Source organism: Erpetoichthys calabaricus, chromosome 12 (genome assembly GCF_900747795.2).
Source record: "Erpetoichthys calabaricus chromosome 12, fErpCal1.3, whole genome shotgun sequence".
Taxonomy (NCBI): Eukaryota; Metazoa; Chordata; class Cladistia; order Polypteriformes; family Polypteridae; genus Erpetoichthys; species Erpetoichthys calabaricus.
Genome location: NC_041405.2, coordinates 49,555,196 through 49,571,700, shown reverse-complemented (window position 1 = coordinate 49,571,700; position 16,505 = coordinate 49,555,196). Strand labels below are relative to the sequence as shown.

At 44.4% G+C, this 16,505-nt stretch overlaps 1 protein-coding gene across 1 annotated transcript in view; it reads left to right on the top strand.

Moving 5' to 3' along the window:
* eda2r (ectodysplasin A2 receptor) overlaps positions 1-16,112 on the top strand; it is a 62,826-nt gene extending 46,714 nt beyond the window's left edge. Inside the window, exons 8-9 of the mRNA XM_051934506.1 lie at positions 1,593-1,641; positions 2,331-16,112. Of these exons, the coding sequence (XP_051790466.1) occupies positions 1,593-1,641; positions 2,331-2,626 (345 nt within the window). The 3' untranslated portion in view covers positions 2,627-16,112. The remainder of the gene's footprint in view (positions 1-1,592; positions 1,642-2,330) is intronic.
* The last annotated feature ends 393 nt before the right edge of the window (positions 16,113-16,505 follow it).

Below are 16,505 nucleotides of genomic sequence, written 5' to 3'. Positions count from 1 at the left end.
CTGAGGGAGGATTCCCCCGCCACCTGCCCTATAACTGATCTCAGCACTGGATAAATGAAGCCAGCATGCACAGCATGTGACACTTTTACAGTCACTAAGTGAGCAAATTTAGTTAATCAGCAGTCATTTTCAAATAATACACACACAGACACACTCACACATAACAATCCATCTCACTGAAACACACACTAGCTCTGCTCACAAAGACTTCACTCACTCGGTGTTACTCAGGCCAGAGCTCATTGAACTTGAAATGGGAGATTACACCATAAAGTGACACTCAGAAACACACATGACAATACCCAAATCACACTCGGTGAAACACATGCTTATGCTCACAATGCCTTTCAGTCACTCATGTATTGAAATACACATATAAGTCTGAAGTGCTGCACTCCATCTCACTGAAGTCCCATAGGCTGCTGCAAGGAATCACACACTTGGTGTTACTTATTCTCACCCTTCCTAAAGTAAAAGGTGCTTGAGCTCACACATACACAATCACCTATACTGAATATAATCATAATGCCAGCTGACACACTTGGGTGTGATAAAACGTCCATCTGTCCATTTTCTAAACCCAGTTTATTTCTGAGCAGGGTTGCAGGGAAGCTGGAGCCTATCCCTGCAAGCATAGTGCACAAGGCAGGAACCATCTCTGGACAGGGTGCCAGTCCTTTGCAAGGTGAACACACACACATTCTAGGACCGATTTAGCAATGCCAATCCACCTTCCCTGCATGTCTTTGGACTGAAAGAGGAAGCTGGAGTACCCAGAGGAAATTGAGGTGGACAAGGGAAGAATATGCAAACTCCACACACAGCTTATTATAAAATACATTTTTAATTTATAAAGTGTCCAGAGGTTTAAGGTTTCCTTTCCCTAATCAGATACCTTTAAAATATTTTGAAACATTTAGGTTATTTTTGGACTTTTCAATCCAAAAATAATCTTTCTGGTCCTGTGTAAGTTGAAATCTACCAGTAGAGTTTTGGGTCCAGCTACCTGGGGTGTTGCCTATTTCTAAGCAGTCTAAGGAAGGTCCTGATTTGGTTTATGGGACTTATTTGAGGCCTTACACCCTTTGGGCATTTTATTGAAACACACACTCTTGCAGTTTGACCACATATTTAACTGAAATCATTCAAACCCATTTGTCCTCAAGTGCCCACTTGAAATGACAGTATTCAGCTTTTATGGAGATACATTCGTCTGACCTTGAGATTACAATGTCCATTGATCTCGTTTGTTATGACACTGACTTTTTTTGTCATTCAGGTCTGCATCTGGGATGCCGTTCATCAGAACTGATCACTTTTAACCCATGTGCACCCACACCCTCCACTCTTCCTATACAAACGTACCTTACGTCCCTAACGCCACATTTCACTGAAGCACACTATGCACAAAGCCTAATGGCTGACTAAATCTTGACATTTTAGTGCACATGATCCTGTGACCTCCTCCACATTGCCTATTTATTAGTTATATATTAATAGCATCTATTGGACAGCATTGTTGAAGAGCTCATTGTTGATTAAAGTTCAGACATGACACAGTTTTTTAATTTCTACTTTGTCTTTTCTTGCAGGCTGAGTACATGCAGGATCTGGTCAGCCGGTGCTGTGAGGCCACCCAAGGTCAGTGAATATCAGACATTTGTAAAGGGCAGAAGGATGCTTTGGGATGCAAGTGGCTGAATTACCTGCTTTCCTCCCAGTCCTGAATGTCCCCATTCATACAATGGTGTGGTGTGTGGAGCTGGGTAGAGGGGTAGGCAGCTGCCAGGAGAACAAACATTGCATTTGGGAGGCTGCAAAGCCCATAGAGAGGGCTTGATGAAATGCATGCCTGTCCTCTTTGTAGACATGTCTGTGTACACATGTTGCTGCCGATACATGTCTGCACTCTTTAGAATGAAGGGAAAGGCAAAGGCTGCTCTGACAACCTGTGCACTTGGTGAGAAGTACAATGACTTTAATGGCAGACTGCCACTTAGTGTGTCCTCATATTGCCGGAGGGATGCAGCAAGATTTGCGCTGTGTTAAAAAAAATAAGTCCAGAACCGGACGACTGTTACTTTCATTTCAGAAGAGTCAAGGGCACACCTGCTTGTCTCTTGCCTTCAACTCTCTGCTGAGCATTACACATTAACCACCTTAAGGCCTGCGGGTAAAAACTAAAGAAAATCAACATGTCAGTATAGTGCTGAGTGGGCATTTCTGCTGCCAGCTGGCCCCCTATGTGCTGCATTTGGCATGAAAGATGTGCCAGGTTGTTTCACTTTGTTATGGCATTGACAGTGATTGGCTTCTTTTTTGTCACTCAGGTCTGCATCTGGGATGCCTTCCTTTAGAGCTGGTCACTTCTGCATCATTGAGACTTGATGCATTTGTCCCTGGCATGAGAAACTATCGCCACCTTGGAGAGGAGATGGGTATACCCACCTCGGTGCTCAGTCATTTGGATGGTTTTCAGCAGGTGTTTGCCTACCTCTCATCCTGCACTTTGACCACCGTGCCTGACTTTCTGGAGGCCTGCTGTCGCATTCAGAGGTTCGACATTCTTTTCCTGCTCTGTGACACCCTGTCCCTGAGACAGCAGGTGAATAGTGAAAATATTTAGTGGGCCATTATCTCCACCAGTCTTTATCGGTCTACTGCCAGTTTAGAACGCTTTTGTTTTCTTCAAAAATCAATGGCAATTTTAACGTCTGTGCAAGTTTGGAGAGTTCAATGTCATGCTACAGGTGTGCCATAAGGACTGAATGCCATGCTGCCAGTGCAGATGCATAAATTAAACGCTAGACTGAGCCCTGCTGCCAGCTTCAAGCAGAGAAGCTGGCTGCCACAATGCCAATTCAGAAAGAGTCTAAGTGCCATGTTGCGGGTTTGGACAGAAAAACTGAGTGGCATGTTACCAATGCAGAAACAAAACTAAATGCCACACTGCTAAATTCCTTAGAAAGTCATTGTGCTATGCTTACAGTTCAGAGAATGCCATGTTGCCACTTCAGGCAGTAAAGCATCACAATGCCAGTTCAGTCAGAAGCTTAGTGCCATGCAGCTGGTCTATATAGTAAGACTACGTGACACTTACAGTAACAAAAATGGAATGCTTTGATGTAGAAAAACATCTAGACAGAGTGCAGACAGAGAAGTCAAGTGCCATGTTGTCACTGAAGAAATGGACCGAATGCCATAAGGATAGTTCATATTGAAAGGCTATGTGTTGTACTGACTGTCAAGAGAGTGCCGAACTAGTAGGTTAGACACACATAGTAAATAGCATTCTGCGTGTGCCAGAGAGACAAAGTGAATGCCATGGTGTTAGTTAAGCCAGATGGACATTGTTTAATGTTGTCAGGCCAGAATCAATGATTAAGTGTCATGCTGCCAGTATGGTAGACTTAGTAGGTAGACTTAGTGCCAAGCAACAAGTTAATTTACAGAGACTATGTGCACACACTGCTTCAGTTCAGACACAGACTGACTGTTTCTCTGCTGCTTTAGATACTACCATCCTATCAACTCAGAGACTGACTGAGGGCCATGCCCTCACTTCAGGTATGAATTCTGCGCTGCCAGTTAAGATGCAACAATGGATTGCAGTGCTCCAAAGTCAGACAGAGACTGCCTGCCATGTTGTCACTACTGACACAGGAAGCCACGATACCCACTTAAATACAGAGATTGATTGCCAGGCTGTATGCTGTCATAGAAAAGCTGAATGTTACACTGCCAGGTCAGACAGAAAGGCTGGGTGCCATACTTGGACTTTACACAGTGAGAAAAAGTATCACTCTACAATTTCAAAAATTAGGTGTCATGCTACCACCTCATGCCCTGAGAATAAGTACTACACTGCCAGTGTAGAGACAGAAAATCGCATTGTAGGAGACAGTCCTATGTTTACATTCCTGAGTTTGTCCTACTTTGCCAGTTTATATATAAACACCAAGTGCCAGTCTTCAAATTCAGATGTAGATGGACTGCAACTCTTCATATTCAATAGGAGAGGCTGAGTGCCATTCTGCCCTTTTATGCAAATTGGCTGAGTGACACACTATTATTTCAGACTCAGAGACCAAATGTCATTCTGTCAGTTTACAGACTGTGTCATGCCTTAATGTGCAGATATGTGACCTACCATCCTACCATTTCAAGAAAAAAGACAAAATGTCATGTTACCAATTCAGACTTAAAGAATAACTGCTATCAGACAGTACAGACAAATGGTGACTACCACACAGCTGGTTCATGCTAAAACAATGTCGTACTGCCAGTTCAGACAGACACTGAGTGCCACACTGCCATTTCAGACTCCAAGATTTAAGTGTTTCACTCCTAATTCAGATCAAGAATGATTACCATCCATCCATCCATCCTCTTCCGCTTATCTGAGGTCGGGTCACGGGGGCAGCAGCTTGAGCAGAGATGCCCAGACTTCCCTCTCCCCAGCCACTTCTTCTAGCTCTTCCGGGAGAATCCCGAGGCGTTCCCAGGCCAGCCGGGAGACATAGTCCCTGCAGCGTGTCCTGGGTCTTCCCCGGGGCCTCCTCCCGGTTGGACGTGCCTGGAACACCTCACCAGGGAGGCGTCCAGGAGGCATCCTGATCAGATGCCCGAGCCACCTCATCTGACTCCTCTCGATGCAGAGGAGCAGCGGCTCTACTCTGAGTCCCTCCCGGATGACTGAACTCCTCACCCTATCTTTAAGGGAGAGCCCAGACACCCTGCGGAGGAAACTCATTTCAGCTGCTTGTATTCGTGATCTCGTTCTTTTGGTCACTACCCATAGCTCATGACCATAGGTGAGGGTAGGAACATAGATCGACTGGTAAATTGAGAGCTTCGCCTTGCGGCTCAGCTCCTTTTTCACCACGACAGACCGATGCAGAGCCCGCATCACTGCGGACGCCGCACCGATCCGCCTGTCGATCTCACGCTCCATTCTTCCCTCACGCACTCCACCCTTTTCCGGCTGAGGACCATGGTCTTGGATTTGGAGGTGCTGATTCCCATCCCAGCCGCTTCACACTCAGCTGCGAACCGATCCAGAGAGAGCTGAAGATCACGGCCTGATGAAGCAAACAGGACAACATCATCTGCAAAAAGCAGTGACCCAATTCTGAGTCCACCAAACCGGACCCCCTCAACACCCTGGCTGCACCTAGAAATTCTGTTCATAAAAGTTATGAACAGAATCGGTGACAAAGGGCAGCCCTGGCGGAGTCCAACTCTAACTGGAAACGGGTTCGACTTACTGCCGGCAATGCGGACCAAGCTCTGACACTGGTTGTACAAGGACCGAACAGCCCTTATCAGGAGGTCCGGTACCCCATACTCCGGGAGCACCCCCCACAGGATTCCCCGAGGGACACGGTCAAACGCCTTTTCCAAGTCCACAAAACACATGTAGACTGGTTGGGCGAACTCCCATGCACCCTCCAGGACTCTGCTAAGGGTGTAGAGCTGGTCCACTGTTCCGCGACCAGGACGAAAACCACACTGTTCCTCCTGAATCTGAGGTTCAACTATCCGACAGACCCTCCTCTCCAGAACCCCTGAATAGACTTTTCCAGAGAGGCTGAGGAGTGTGATCCCTCTGTAGTTGGAACACACCCTCCGGTCCCCTTTCTTAAAGAGGGGGACCACCAACCCGGTCTACCAATCCAGAGGCACTGCCCCTGATGTCCATGCGATGTTGCAGAGACGTGTCAACCAAGACAGCCCTACAACATCCAGAGCCTTGAGGAACTCCGGGCGTATCTCATCCACCCCCGGGGCCCTGCCACCAAGGAGTTTTTTGACCACCTCGATGACCTCAGTCCCAGAGATGGGGGAGCCCACCTCTGAGTCCCCAGGCTCTGCTTCCTCATGGGAAGGCATGTTAGTGGGATTGAGGAGGTCTTCGAAGTACTCCCCCCACCGACCCACAACGTCCCGAGTCGAGGTCAGCAGCGCACCATCCCCACCATATACAGTGTTGACACTGCACTGCTTCCCCCTCCTGAGACGCCGGACGGTGGACCAGAATCTCCTCGAAGGCGTCCGAAAGTCGTTCTCCATGGCCTCCCCAAATTCCTCCCAAGCCCGAGTTTTTGCCTCAGCAACCACCGAAGCCGCATTCCGCTTGACCTGCCGGTACCTATCAGCTGCCCACAGGACAAAAGGGACTGGTAGGACTCCTTCTTCAGCTTAACGGCATCCCTCACCGCCGGTATCCACCAACGGGTTTGGGGATTGCCGCCACGACAGGCACCGACCACCTTACGGCCACAGCTCTGGTCAGCCACCTCAACAATAGAGACATGGAACATGGCCCATTCGGACTCAATGTCCCCCACCTCCCTCGGGACATGGTCGAAGTTCTGCCGGAGGTGGGAGTTGAAGCTACTTCTGACAGGGGGCTCTGCCAGACGTTCCCAGCAGACCCTCACAACACGTTTGGGCCTACCAGGCCTGACCGGCATCCTCCCCCACCATCGAAGCCAACTCACCACCAGGTGGTGATCAGTTGACAGCTCCGCCCCTCTCTTCACCCGAGTGTCCAAGACATGTGGCCGCAAGTCCGATGACACGACCACAAAGTCGATCATCGAACTGAGGCCTAGGGTGTCCTGGTGCCAAGTGCACATATGAACACCCCTATGCTTGAACATGGTGTTCATTATGGACAATCCGTGACGAGCACAGAAGTCCAATAACAAAACACCACTCGGGTTCAGATCGGGGGGGCCATTCCTCCCAATCACGCCCTTCCAGGTCTCACTGTCATTGCCCACCTGAGCATTGAAGTCTCCCAGCAGTACGAGGGAGTCCCCAGAAGGTATGCCCTCTAGCACCCCCTCCAGGGACTCCAAAAAGGGTGGGAACTCCGAACTGCAGTTCGGTGCATACGCACAAACAACAGTTAGGACCCGTCCCCCCACCCGAAGGCGGAGGGAGGCTACCCTCTCGTCCACCGGGGTAAACCCCAATATACAGGCTCCAAGTCGGGGGGCAATAAGTATACCCACACCCGCTCGGCACCTCTCACCGGGGGCAACTCCAGAGTGGTACAGAGTCCAGCCCCTCTCAAGGAGATTGGTTCCAGAGTCTAAGCTGTGCGTCGAGGTGAGCCCGACTATATCTAGCCGGAACCTCTCAACCTCGCGCACAAGCTCAGGCTCCTTCCCCTTCACTATGTGTTAAAAACCTGACAACCATGTTTTCAGTTCATGTACAGTGCCCTGACTTTGTACCCAAACATTGTGTGCCGATCTGCCAGTTTAGACACAGAGAATGTAGTGTTCAAACTTTAGTCACAGAGGCTGGATGTTGCTTTGCCAGTTGAAAAACAGAAACAGGGCACTGTACTTCCACTTTAAACACAGAGGGAAGTGCCATGCTGCCAAGTTCATTCTGACAGTCTGAGGAACACTCTGCTGGTTCAGACAGAAAAGTAGAACCATGCTGTCATCTCAGACAACAAAATAGTGCCATGTCCACAATTTGGACACCTATAATCAATGCCTCACTATCATTCCACAGAGACCGCCAGTGGTCATCTCAGTGTACCTCTACCCTTATTGCTTACATCACACTGGCCCTTTCTATCTGTATCTTCTCTCAATCCAGACAAATGGGTGAAGTACTATTCTATCAATCCAAATGCTGATTCAATATACCAATTCAATACTTTGTGCTGTTCTTTTAAGCCTCGAAAATGTGAGCAAGACTTAAGAGTCATTCATTGAGAATGCCTTCACCTAGCGCTCCCACTCTAGGTTAAGGTGAGGTCTTAATTCTCTTCATTCAGAATTGACAGTTAAGCCAGTGAGCATCTTTGATGCATGTGAAGTGCTGCCCAGCAGGCTGACTTCCTTCTGCAGCAGGTAGCACAGCTCTTCAGTGTTTTATTAAGTGTCAGGACTCAATCAAAGCTCCCAAGAGCAGTAAAAAATTTTATGATCATGGTGCTCCACAAATAACAATGCAAGTCTTCTGTCAGGCTGCTGTACCAGGCAGGTCTCTGACTGTGTTTCTGACAAGAAACTTGAAGAATGGTATGCAGAAGCAGGTGGGATATACAGGTAGGCAAAGGGGTGAGGCAGGGTAGGGGAAAGACATACCTACAGTGGACAGAAAAGGGTGAAGCACAAAAATCTTCTTTGTCAGGTCTCTGGGTTGTGTGAGGCAGACAAGGAAATGCTCAATAGACACATGCAAATACCTACCTTTGTACAAAGTTCAAAAGAGATCACACATTTCAGACCACTGTGTCTCTTTCAGGGCATCAGGCTATTCACCTTCATTTCTTTTTCCTCTACAGTATTGTTATAGTCAAAATGTTTGAGCCAACCTTCTGGCTGGGTAGCAGACTGTGATTGATGGCCTTATATAAGTCAGAGTTGAAATGTTCTATTCCCTCATGCTGTCACTGTTCATTTCTCATACCTATGCCAAGTCTCCTTAGATCAGTGCTTGCTTCCTGATGCACCATCATTTCTTCTCAGTTCAACACTTCTCCCTTGTACCTACTTCCAGTATTCTCAGGCCAGTACTTACCCCCATGCCCACCCCCTATCTGGTTAGATTTCGTGCTTGTCCCTTACAGTATTCCCATATTCAGTCTTCTGTATACTCAGGTTTGCTTTTCTTCTTTGAACACATCCTGTCTTCTCAGCCCAGTATTCCTTTCCTTTTTCCCACAGCTTCTCTTTCTGTCTCGCTCTGTCCTACTCTTTTGTCCTGTACGTGCGTACATGTGCACTTTAATTGCGCTGCCTTTGCTATCTTCACGCTCACTAGGTAGTTACCTCCCTACTGCCTTGTAATGCTTAGGTTTGGGCATGGGGTGGAACTTATAAGCTCCACCTAGACATGGGTTCAGGGTCTATTGCTTTAAGAACATAATGTTATCCACTGTATCACTCTTCACCCCGAGCAAACCATTTTAATCAATTACAAAATAAAATGGTATTGTCCGTGTATGTGTGTGTGTGTGAGTGTGTCCAGTCCCTCTGAACAATTTAATTGGTCAGTTTGGCTTTGGTCCATTTGCTCAGTCAAATGCAATCAAGACAGGAAGTGCTGGGCAAAAGAGGAACGCTAAGAGTCTCATTCAAACATGGGAAATACTCTCAATAATAAAATTAGTTTTCACAGCAGGTAAATCTGGCCCATCTACCATTGGTGGTTGTCAAAAAATGGACAGGAGGTGGACAGTGCGAAATGACAGAATCTGAGAAGCAGGCTTTATGGAAACATGAATGAGAGAGACAGATTGAGCTACACAAAGATACTGGAGAAAGGTCAAAGGACAAAGGCTGAGGGCACACGTAAGGCAAGAGATATCAAATATTTTAAAAGTTATTCTTATACCCATCTTTGACAGGTAATGTAGCAGGTAAATAATAAATGATATATCAATTGATAACTCTTCTCTGTTAGGTGTAAAGTATGTGGCATTGCATGAAAATTCCAAATCCTACTGGCAGAATCTGAACCTTTCTCCACTAGCTTTGTGAAGGAGTTGCGGCAGCACATGCCAGCACTATTCCAAAATGCTCTTTGTTTTCAATCTGCAGTCCTCACGTCTCCTGAACTGAGAAACCGGACCCTTTTAAGACTTGATTCTGAAGATTTACAGACTTGAGAATGGCTTATCATGTAATGCTGCCTACAGAACCTGCCTTGCACCCCTTCCCCCCTGCACTTGCTTCAGAAGGAGAACATGGCAGGATTCGAGAGTAGGTTCAAAAGAAATACTTTTCCTGACATTGATTCACTGTTCTTTACTGTATAGTGAATTTCAACAAACTGAGGTGTTGATGTCGATTTTTTTATTTTCGCCACTTGACGCGGAGAAGAATGTTAAATTGTTATATAGAGGCATCACTGACGTAAGGGCTGTGCTTTAATGGGTTGCCGTGCTGCTTATTAAAAACCCATTCGGATCAGCGGGTGTTAAGCCAAGTGAAGGCATGAGGGCTGGCATACCAGTAGGGTGATCTGAGCCTCCTGTCTTCTAAGCCCTTCCTTTTCTGTCCGATATTTCTATATGAGTAATATTCCAATTTAAAATAAATGATACAGATCCATGAAAGACATTCTCTCTTTATGTGATTTTTTAAAATAGTTTATTAGAGTGTTAGAAGTGCTTTGGCAGGGACTCGTCCCTTATTGTGAAGGCGGTCTAGTGGTCTTTGCTGTCTTTTTTGTTAAGGCCCTCTATGTGTTTGCCAGACGGCCATTTTTGGAACGCCTGATGCCAATAAAAATGGAAAGCAAGCAATTCACACTTAGTTTGATTAAAAAAAAATGTCCTTAATTTAACATGCCAGTTACTTAAATTTGGTAAGCAGAAGAAACGATTCAAGATGAGCCCCTGCCTGATCTTTAGGTGTCTAACACTTAGGGCAACGCAAGTTTTTCTCACACATCCCAAAGGCATGTCTGTTAGTTTGTATAGCAACTCTCAACTGAACAATGGACTAGTGTGCCATCTAAGGGTGGTTCCTAGCTTGCACATGATACTGCTGGGATGGGGTCCACCACCCCATTCACCTGAGTTGTTTTGATTTGGTTTAATAATGAATGACTGAGTGTGTGTCATTGTAGTAATGCACGCTGGTGCAGTGAGTAGCATTGTTGCCTTACAGCTACTGGAGACAGGGTATGCTTTCTGTGTGGCATTTGCATGTTCTCCCAGTGTCTTTGTGAGTTCTCTTGCTTCATGTAAATGATGTGCATGTTTAATTGATTGATGCCTCTAAATGGTATTGTGTAGGTTATTGTAGACCATGTGATGGACTGATTCCCTGTTCAGCATTGGTCCCAAGCTTGCACCTGATGTTGTTGGGATAGGCTCCACCCCTTCACTAGACTGAATTGCATTAAGCAGGTTTGAAAATTGAGAACTGGATAGTTTGTCGTTATAATTGTGAAGGGTGGTTCAGTAGTTGGCACTGCTGCTTCCCAGCTCTAGGAGTATTATATTACTTTCTGTAAGGTTTTTGCATCTACTCTCCATGTCTTTGTGGACTTGCTTGCTTGTTTCCAAAGATGTGCATGTTAGATTAATTGATGAATCTAAATTAGACCAATGTAGTGTGAAAAGGAACAGACTCGACACACGTAAAAAGGATTGGGGCAGCCACCCGTATAATATTCCTGGCTGCAAATGGTTTTTTTGAATAATACAGAGCTGTTGATAGCACTGAGTCCAAGATAGAACTGACGAGGGTTGGGAAAGATGGAGTGATCAGACCAGAAGTGATGTAGGGTAACTGGAAGTGATGTTCTTCTGACATCACTCTTCTGTGCCAGAACCGAAAGTGATGTTCTTCTGGGCGCCGGAACTGGAAGTGTCATCACTGACTCAGATAGGTTTTCCCGTGGCTGGTCATTAGAGATAAAAGGTGAAGGTTTATTGCACCCCGCCCTCCCATGGCCTGGCGTAAAATTACTATTACTAGGTCCACACAACGGCCCCCTACTCAAATGTGTAAGACAGTAGGTGATAGTGTGAGTGTGTGCCCTTTAGTGGACTGTTTTATTGTTTAGGATTAGTCACTGTCTTGTACCCAATGCTGTTAGAGCAGGGTCCTGCTCTACCTGATCTCACACTGCATGAACCATTTGTCTACCCAGGCTGAGGGCTTACTGTTGCTGGTACTTTCTGAAAGGTAATAATAAACCCTGGATGGCCAGTTAACCTAACATATAGGAGGTAAAAAAAATCAAACACTTGGAGAAAATCCTTATCTAACATAGGAAGAATATGAAAAATACACAGGAGCATTGACCGAGCCAGGCACCTGGTGTTGGGCATCACAGCAACTAAAAATTAAAAATGGCGGAGCTATGTGAATAATGATAAATATATAAGACATTTTTTAAAATTTGAAATGGTATGATCTCTGCTTAAATTTGACAGGATATAAGATAAAACTCTGACTTGGGGAGAAACCCACAGAGACGCAGCCAGGCAGGGATCAGGTGCTGGATTCATACCTGTAGTGTTGTAGCCATATGTCAACAGTGTTATTCACTGAGCTATGGTGCTGCTTCACTTTGTTTAAAAGTGTCACATAAATAAATTAAACTAAAAGTAACCAAGTGTTTGACATTTCAGCCCTCTGGCATATCCCTTCCTGAACCCCAAGGATCCTTTAGGCTGTAGTAACATCAGTGTGGCTGCACATCCTGCCTCCTATGCTACTTTCCTGTCCTTAAGCTTTTTGTCCCCTTCTTAGGTGCTCTGTCACCATAGTACCCAGGGACTTCCCAATATTTCGTCTACAGGCATGAAACCCAGAGGGGCGCAATTTAATGACACCACTGACACTAACAACAATTACACATGCAATAGATGCTCGCTTTAAACTTTTATTAATACTTAATTGCCTTTTGTCAACAGAGTGAGCGGCCCTTTGGATGTGATCCATTTCAATTTCTTCTTTCAACTCCCAGCTACAGTAAGTTGTGAAGAGTGGCCTTTCATTAAAAATCTTAATTAAAGAGCTCATTGTGCTTTTCATCTGAAGTTGCTGAAACATAATGATTTAATTCGGCTGCACGACTGCTGTTTAACATGCGGCACGGGGAGCCTTTTGCATTTAAACCACGGAGGCGTCTCTCTCCAAGCGCTTTTGCTACAGGCACGTTATTAACTGTTAAATATTTTAACAAACATTTCATATCACGGCCTTCATTTTTAATAACGGTCCGGCCCCTGCAATTTCCTGTCCGTGGTTGTGCTTGGGAGTTTTGTAATTGTTTGAGTACATCTTGGCACGAGTTCTTCTTTGCTGGAGAGCAAGGTACCTTTTCCCTTTAAACTATTATATAGTGCCATGAGTAAAAGAAACATTCAGCAGTCATAAGTGGCTAGTGTAAGCGAAGGAAAAACAGCAAGGATACCCAACACCAGGATGGCTGTGGTGCTGTGCAAAGGGCTCACATTACTGCTTTTAAATTACAATTGTCTTCCATTTATTGAATGGAAAAACAGCCATTAGGCATCATTACCATGCTTTTTTGGTGCCAGTCTCAGTTAAAATAATCTGATTTTGCACTAAATATCTTTTTATCTTCAGATGTGGCTCCAGGAAAGGCTTGGATCCCAACTGAAGTGGTCTGCTTTCAGTGCTAAAAACCAGATGGAGAGCCAATGTCTTCTCCTGGATGGGTGGGATGTACAAAGGGAGCAGTGGTCTTGTGGCAGTTTGGCAATAGACACTTGGGTAACATTGCCCTGGTGTGCTACATCATCTGCAAAAGGCTAAACATATCCTTCTTGTGAAGGACTGTTCTACCATTCGGATTGATTGCATATTAATTCTGGCTAACAGACTTGCCTATCTGTCTCAACAAAATTTTATCTTCTGGTTCACTTTGCTGCCTAAATGTCACTCTGAACATATTACTAATTGTAAACAGTGGACATCATCATTTTGCTGCATCATGGGAATCTGTTCACCTCTCTATCTAAATGCTGAACTAGAGATTACATGTGCTCACAGTGCCCATATCACTCCTCTTTATAAGAGTGCCTGATGGAGATTCTAGAACTGGCTGATGGTCTCTGGTCTGATCACAGGACTAGATGTAACCTGTGGTCATGTGACGCACATCTGATCTACATGTCCAGCAGTCTATCTAAAGAAGATTGTAGATCCAATCTTTCTTAACAAAATGTGAGCCCTCCTCTCTGAATGAGTGAGACTTTTAGTCTAGACACACAGTTTTGCCCATCTGTTGCTCTGAACGCAGGACCAAGTGTAGCCTATGGTCATGTGATACATGTCTAGTCCACATGTCTGTTGGTCTGTCTGAGTAATGCTCTGGTTCCTGCTTGTTATTGCAAGACATGAGCCTGTCTCTATGAATGGGTGAGACTCTTAGTCCTGACATATAATTGTGTCTCCCTGCGTGAAGGTCTGGTCAGCATGTCTAAAGAACCAGAACAAGTATATGCTACCTCTCTGATGAAGACTTAATTCCCATTTTCCCACACAGGTCATATTTTAGTGTTAACAGTCAAAACCACAAGGTAGCCGATTTTTTAAGATCAGATAAAGGCTGCTTTGGTATGATGTTCTAAATTCTGATTCAATCCAATCATCAGTGCCTAGTCTGACTGAGTTTTGAAAATTCAGAATCGATTTTTGCTTTATTACATTGTATCTGTTCACTGGTCAGTGTTTCTCAAACTCAAAGTGTTTCTGAGCTGCCGTCAGTGTTTTGAAAGTTGCTGTTGTTTATAATGGGAGTTGGCTGTGCAGTGGATTATGACATGTTGCTGCCCCGATAATTGCACTCAAAACCTGACTATTGTGCTCAGTTCACCAAGGGGGATATCAACCCTGTCGTTCTGGTGATCATACTGAACTCAATTCACCAGGGAGACATTGTTGGGTCGTAAAGACACTTGCATAGGAAAAAGTGTGTTGTGACATGAAAAAGGTTGAGAAACATTGCATGAGGTGATATGTTAACAAAGTCATGATAAACAAACCAGTCAATGGTGCAGCATATAAACAAAATTTTTGATACATTTCTGTGCTTCTTAAACATTGAAACTCAAGAGCACCAGCATGAAAAATTTGGGAATCTGTGTTTATACCATACCTGCATCATTCGTATATTGAATGTGTATGTGAACACTTAGGCCACATCTACACCATGTAATGCAAACAACACAAGCATTGAATTGAATTTCTGTACCAATCCCAATTCAGGCATCAAGACATGTTAGTGCAATAATGACTCCAATGGTATGCCTCACACAAAATGTTGTCCTTCTATCTATCTTAATGTATGTTTAAATGTGACCTGTCTATGTGTCTGTAATTATCTTTAATAATTTTAGATCCAAAGACATTAATAACAAGGTAAACATCATTCTGTCTGAACAGAGCATGAGGTTTGGTCCTTTGTCCTGACATAGTTTGTCTGTTCAATCAATACATTAGATTTAAACTGTGGTCATGGGATACAAATCTAATGTACCCATCATACAGTCTGTAGAAGTTTCTAGAACTAGTCTGTTTTCAGAGGACAGTAGGACATCTACAGTTGTCTTAACATGTCAGTCAACCTGCCTTTCTGTCTGAACACAAATGTAAATTGTGGCCATGGCATAAGAGTATTATCTACCATTCTCTAGTAAGATGATATGAGCCTGTCTGTCTCATATGGCACCCAGTCTGACTCTTAGTACTGGCATGGCAGTCAGTCCATTGTGTGAGTCTTTCAGCTGGCTTATTCTGTTCTGTGTCTCATGCACCTGTGATATGAGTCTGTCCACCTGCACGGTGTGTCTACCTTGGACGAAACCGATGGACACCAAATGTCATGTGTGGGTTCTCAAGCCATGCAGGGAGCTCAAAAAAGACTTTTATTTTTTTCTGTGTAAACAGTCAGGAGAGAGCAGTGGATCCTCTACTCCACTCTACAGGGCTTGGAATTTTTAACCTGCATGCATTTTTATTTTATTTTTATTTTTTATGTTTTTATTAAAGCTGCTTTTATCTGTTTTTGAATTCTTGGTCTGAGGCCATGCAATCTGTTCTCAAGATGTGTGAGAGACAGAAAGGCCAGTACAGTGTGGCTTCTTTAATTTTGAAAAGAAGTTGGATTTCCTTTGCAGATTACTCTGCAGTACTGTAAAGTTGCCATTTTGGTAAAATGGTGCAATAATGAGTGTTTTTTACATTCTAGTAAAATATTGTATGTCTAGTGCAGTACTCAATATTTATTGTTAGTGAAAGAGAAAACTTTTTTGTACATTTCAATTGTATTTGTGTTTATAATTCCATTTTCTAATAAATCTCAAACTGATCTAGAGTCCTCCAAGTCCTGCAAGTCCTGGTGTCACTGGAAAGAATGGGAGACAAGAATGATCGCCAGTTGTTGTGAGGCTCTCTTTGCTTCCTATTTGTGAAATCTAATAGACTACAGTAATGAAGAGTCAGGCCAAACCTGATGGGCAACACAAAAACAGTGCTTCTTGTTCCAATGCTGATGTGTAGGCTAAGTTTCTACTCATACAAAACCTGGTGGGAACCAATAAAACGTCTGCCCAAATGTAGTCAAGAACTATTAAAGTAAAGATCAAACCACCCAATTGCCAAACCTCTTAGGCAACATCAAATAAAGTATACAGTCACATGAAAAGTAAGTAACCCCGTGGAAATTCTGACGTTTTCAACATATTTGAACAAGCAAACATGAGGTCTTCATGCAAGCAGTGCCTACAGAGAAAGGTGGTATACTTAAAACAAATGGCACATGAAAGTGACATGATGTATTCATTGTTATACTCTAAAATTAACAAAAATACAGATTTGCCACATGGAAAAAGTAAGTAAACCCCTACATTATTATTATTAATATTATTATTATTATTATTATTATTATCACCGTCCTGCTCCACTGACAGACTGAGGAGATTGTTCCTCCCCCACACTATGCGACTCTTCGGTTCCACCCGGAGAGGTAAAAATTAACAT